At 37.2% G+C, this 5,865-nt stretch overlaps 1 protein-coding gene across 1 annotated transcript in view; it reads right to left on the minus strand.

The window, feature by feature from the left end:
* Window positions 1–5,865, minus strand: part of XPO1 (exportin 1) — a 61,624-nt gene that overhangs the window by 43,510 nt on the left and 12,249 nt on the right. Inside the window, exons 3-4 of the mRNA XM_037744444.1 lie at window positions 4,755–4,856; window positions 947–1,019 (exon numbers count right to left, since the gene is read on the minus strand). Of these exons, the coding sequence (XP_037600372.1) occupies window positions 947–1,019; window positions 4,755–4,856 (175 nt within the window). The remainder of the gene's footprint in view (window positions 1–946; window positions 1,020–4,754; window positions 4,857–5,865) is intronic.

Raw genomic sequence — 5,865 nt, forward strand, 5'->3', positions numbered from 1 at the left:
TCTCCCTTTGTTGCCCAGGCTAGAGAAAAGTGGCACAATGATGGCTCACTGCAGCCTCAACCTCCTGGCTCAAGGGGTCCTCCTACCTCACCCCTCTGATAGCCCCCCTATCCCCCGTCACCTGCACCACAACACCTGGCTAATTTTTTTTTTAAACGAACCTCCCACCTCAGCCTCACAAAGTCCTGGGATTACAGGCTTGAGCCACTGCCCAGCCCATATGCATATATACATACATACATATATTTTGGAAACAGGGTCTCACTCTTGTCACCCAGACTGGAGTACAGCGGCAGGATCATGGCTCACTGCGATCTCGACCTTCTGAGCTCAAGTAATCCTCCCATATAGCTGGGACCACAGGCATGTATCACCACACCTGGCTGATTTTTAAATTTTTTGTCCGGACCAGGTCTTGTTATGCTGCCTAGGCTGGTCTTGAGCTCCTTGGCTCAAGCGATCCACTCACCTCAGCCTCTTGAATTGTTGGGATTATAGGCATGAACCACCGTGCCAGGCCCCCAGCCCGTATTTTTAATTTATTTTTATTTTTTTATAAAGACGGGATTTCACTATGTTGGTCAGGCTGGTCTTGAATTCCCGACCTCAGGTGATCCGCCTGCCTTGGCCTCCAAAGTGCTTGGATTACAGGCATGAGCCATCATGCCCGGCCCCCAGCCCATGTTTTTAACCAGAATATTTACTGTCAGAGTTTTCAATAGTCTGGTCTACTTTTTCTCCCAGAAGGTAACTTACAAGTGGCCTTCCTATACCCACCAATACAAACAGAACCTGCTTTGCCTCATGATAAAAGCAATAAGCTCCATTAAAGCAAAATATACTCAAGATTTATTATATGCCCCCTCAGTTAACTATAATAAAAATGCCGGGAATTGCCAGAAATAACAAAATTCTGAATTTATAATTCTTTATTATATTTTCCTACCTTCACACTGGTTCCTTGGGAGAATCTTCCACCTTGTTTTTATCACATTTTCCAAAATTTGTAGTCCATAATACTGAAAATTGGAGAACAGAAGCATGTGAATATATTGCTATATAGGACTGGCAACTCTCAGGATTCACAAATGGACAGACATTCACACATTTACATCTAAAGTTTCAAAAACATTATGCTACCAAGTTTAATTACATATATTAAACAAGTATCTATTCACCCATATACTGAGTTTTCATGCATTTTCCTCATTTTATTGTTTACTATTCTATATAACGTCCTGCTGTTTATACATGCTCACACCAGGAGGAAGAACCAAATAAAAAGCCCTTTAGCAGCCAAATGGGCTTATCTGTTGAAGGAAAAGTAGCAGCCAGATATGAATTCACAGCATAAATGACTACTCAATAGGCTCACGTACTTTAACACGAACAGGCTCCTAAGAATTTAGCAGCTTGGATGCTATCAAGCTTCCTACCATCCTCTAGGAGTTGTAAGCTTTTGGCCAAATATTAAAGTATTGTCACAGAAACTTTCTATAGAAAAGTGTTTACAAGCATCACTGGTGTGTTACTTAAGGAGCAGCAAGACAACCCATGGGTTTATTTTATATTTTAACCCCACCCTTATAATTGCTATTTCTACTAATTTAAAGATAAACTTTTGTGCACAGTCAAAATAATACACAAATGCATGTTGCAATCTGTTATCTACCTTTCAGGTATTTCTTCCTAAATACTGATAGTTATAACTAAAAGTATAAAAAGTTAAAAAATAGAGATACCACTTTCAAGCCATTTTGTCCCTCCTGCTGATTACTCACTCTAAATAGTCAACAATATTTATAATAATTTATAAAGGTCCAGGAATTACTACCTGAATTCTTACTATGACCAATTAGCGTGGATAGGCAGGAGGAAGAAAAGGGGCACAACCGTCGTGGTACATTTCAACTGAATTAGGGAAGAATTAGCTATAATACCTGAAAGGTAAATGCATTCATACATAGACATATAACCTCAGATTGCAAGTTTTGGCTGAGAATAAGAGTTCATCTTTAAAATGGTTAGTCATTACACAATAAAATAGGAGCATTAGTATTTCAACCAAAGGGATCATGTGAATGCTCATTTTATCCAAAGCACAATATAGACTGTCCCAAACTACATTGTGCTCAAACAGTGAATGTTTTTGCTGTTTTCTTTCATTTTAACATTTCACACTTTTCAGGAAAATTTTGCCGCTGCAACTAAAATACTACATTTGCAGAACATTCCTTAAAATCTTTCAAAATAAAAACAAGCCCAAAGCAAAATTCTATAATTACAAATTTGATGCTATTAAAATGTTTCATAATCAGCAGTAAATAGTGATGCTTTCTAACCTGCTCATTTTTAAAAACACAGCTCTTTATTATGTCTAGGTCTGAGAAATACATAAATAAGCAAAAAAGAGAATTTTCCAAATGCCTAAAATTCTTAATTAGCTTTTAAAAACATACTACCCTAAACGTTTTCTTTAACTTTGTAGGCATGAAATCAGATTGTCAAGACTCAGTAAGTCAAAGCAACGCACTGCTTACAATGTATCCTCTTGCCAAAAATCAATTAAAAAGTCTTTAAAACACTAAGAAACAAAATTCACCATATAGTTAGAAAAAGAAATCTTAAAGATAACTTCCATCTCAGCCAAACTTTTTGTCTACATTTTTTTATTTGTCTACATTTTTAATGAAAGACATTGTTCTTTCTTTATTGCTGTATTTACTTCTTCCTATTTCATATTTTATTACCTAAAATTACTATTTAGTAATGTGTAGTTACTTCCTACAACTGTATAAAGGTAGCATAAGCCTGATGAAGAAATTCATATTTCATCTTTCTGCCAAGGGGGTTGAAGCAGGGAGCCCAATCAAAGCTTTGCCCAGGTTAGGTCAGAAGAATACATCTGTTACCATAATATCCTAAAACCCAACCTCTCCCAGACATAAAGACTTTGCCTCTGAAACTGAAATAAAGAGAACTTATATTCTTTTGAAAAAAAGGGGTCAGGCACCGTGGCCCTCAACTACAGTCCCAACACTTTGGGGAGGCCAAGATGGAGGACCAGGATTTAAGATCAGCCTGAGCAATATAGGGAGACACCCTCTATTAAAAAATTAGATTAGCCAGGCATGGCAGTATTCACCTGTAGCCCTTACTACTTGGAAGATTGAGGCAGAATGTCACTTGGGGAGTTTGAGGTTACAGTGAGCTTTGATCATACCACTGCACTCCAGTGTGGGCAACAAACTGAGGTTATGTCTCTTCAAAGAATTTTTAAGTTTTTTTGCTGAAAAATCTGAAGTGACAGTCAAATCTCAAAGCCAATGACACATCACTATAATCCAAACATTCTAAAGAATTACAGTTTTGCTTTACATCTCAGAACTTGAGAAATCCACTGCTGAGTTATGAAGATGAGGGACAGATAACAGCAAAGACTAAATGAAAAAATAAATGCATGAAATGATCCCTATGGTAGAAATTTCTACTGAGCCCTTAGAAATACTTATTTTATGCATTGAATTCCCCTTTCCCCTCCCACCGCCCATGAAACAAAAACAATTGATGAACAGAATTCAGTTAAAGGGAATCAAAAGGGTAGACCTTGTGGAGGCCTGCCGTCAAAGCCTAGCTGTGTCAGTTGCACAGGAAGACACCCCTTTTCTTCCTATTACAAGCAATCAACATAATGGAACATTATGATTAATATCAGGTAGTGTTAACATCTTTAAAGAAAAAAAAAATGATTGCATAAAAGCCAAATGTCATAGTGCATAAATTTAGCACCAAATCATTTGTAATTTATGTAAATTGAAGAATTCTTTACCTGTTGCTTTCTTTCTGTTCCTCTAATCATCTCATTTTTCACAAGACAAATTTGAGTTTTTAAAAATACTGTTGATAAATCAACTTAAACATTAGTAATGTCTGTCAGTATAAAAAGCAAAATTTACCAGGCAAGCAAACAGGCAAACACTGTTATGTTACTTAAGGTTAGCACTTTGAGGAAGTTCTGGACTGTATTTTTGACCTAAAATTTACAAGATGTCAAAACTAATATTTTTAAACTGTTAATTAACACAGTCTGGTTTCAGAAACAGATGTGAATATGGCTATTTTCTGTTTTAACACAATGTATATCAAGTGGAAACCTTTCGTGTATTAAACAGAATGCCATAGTATTTTATTACTTTAAGGCAGTTTAAAGAGAAGTGTGAATCATCAAGACTAAAACAGATAAAACACATTTTGATCAACCCTTCTGTTCAAACTTAAAAAAGGACCCGAATTATAACATTTTCCATTGTAAATAAAAACTGTGAGCTATCCCATTAAAAGCCCAATGCCATGGAGTAGGGTTTTAAGCTGTCCACACAACTTGGTGTCAGAGGTGCCCAGCCTGTATTATATTGATTACTTGCCCAAAATAATTCCTTAATGTTATGTTTCATCTCTGAATAACATTCAGAATTTATGCTACAAAGACCTGTATACATATTCTAAAAAGAAAAAAACAAGAACAGACAACCAAAAGAGCCACCTTGCATACTAGTCCCATTACAAAACTAAATTCATAATTCTTAGGACTATTTGCAAGAATTCATAATATGCTTAAGACTAAATTTAGAAACAAGTTAACAATATAAAATGATTTGAGATAACAAACGCTAATACTAAAAATGAGATACCTTCCTCAAAGTTTATGACTGGAAGAAAAGAAATAACAGATTTTTAAACCACCACTTGCTTACTTTCGTATTCATATTCTGAGAAAATTCCAAAATTGTGTCGACTCTTGTCCAAGCATCAGGATGCTCCTTTAAATGTGTCAGTACTTCTTGAGCCATTCTTTGCTAAAATAAAAGAAAAAAAAAAAAAAAAAAAATTTAAGCTAATGTGTTCTTTTGAATCATTAAAATAAAAACTATTGAACAAGGCACAAATCACAAATCCTAACTGGACAGATTCTATTATCAATGTTCAGAAATATTTTAAAAATTAGACCTTACAGAAATAGAAATAAAATTATGTAAATATGACTCCTAATCTTTTTCTTTTTTTGGAGACAGAATCTTGCTCTATCACTCAGGCTGAACTGCAGTGATGCAATCTTGGCTCACTACAACCTCCACCTCCCGGGTTCAAGTGATTCTCCTGCCTTAGCCTCCCGAGTAGCTGGGATTACAGGCATGCACCACCACGCCTGGCTAATATTTGCATTTTTAGTAGAGACGGGGTCTCACCATACTGGCCAGGCTGCTCTCAAACTCTTCTGACCTCAAGTGATTCACCTGCCTTGGCCTCCCAAAGTGCTGGGATTACAGGTGTGAGCCACTGCAACCAGCCAACTTCTAATCTTTAAAGGGGCAAATATTTCACTTATTTGAAACACAGCAACGTTTTTGGGGAGTAAATCTGGTTTACTTTTTAGTCTCAAAACGCAACTGGATTTCAACCAACCTACTCTATAGCAAATGAGTTCTCAGCATTTAAATCAACCCAAAACCACCTAAGAATTCTTATCTAGGCCAGTAGCAGTAGTTCATGCCTGTATTCCCAACATTTTGGGAGTCTGAGGCAGGAGGATCACTTGAGGCCAGAAGTTCAAAACCAGCCAGCCAGCCAGCCGGGGTGACAGGCAATGTAGTGAGATCGTAACTCTACTAAAAAATAAAAATTAGGCCGGGCGCGGTGGCTCACCCCTGTAATCCCAGTACTTTGGGAGGCCGAGGCGGGTGGATCACGAGCTCAAGAGATCGAGACCATCCTGGTCAACATGGTGAAACCCCGTCTCTACTAAAAATACAAAAAATCAGCTGGGCATGGTGGCACATGCCTGTAATCCCAGCTACTCAGGAGGCT

The sequence above is a fragment of the Cebus imitator genome, unplaced genomic scaffold (assembly GCF_001604975.1).
Source record: "Cebus imitator isolate Cc_AM_T3 unplaced genomic scaffold, Cebus_imitator-1.0 Scaffold175, whole genome shotgun sequence".
Taxonomy (NCBI): domain Eukaryota; kingdom Metazoa; phylum Chordata; class Mammalia; order Primates; family Cebidae; genus Cebus; species Cebus imitator.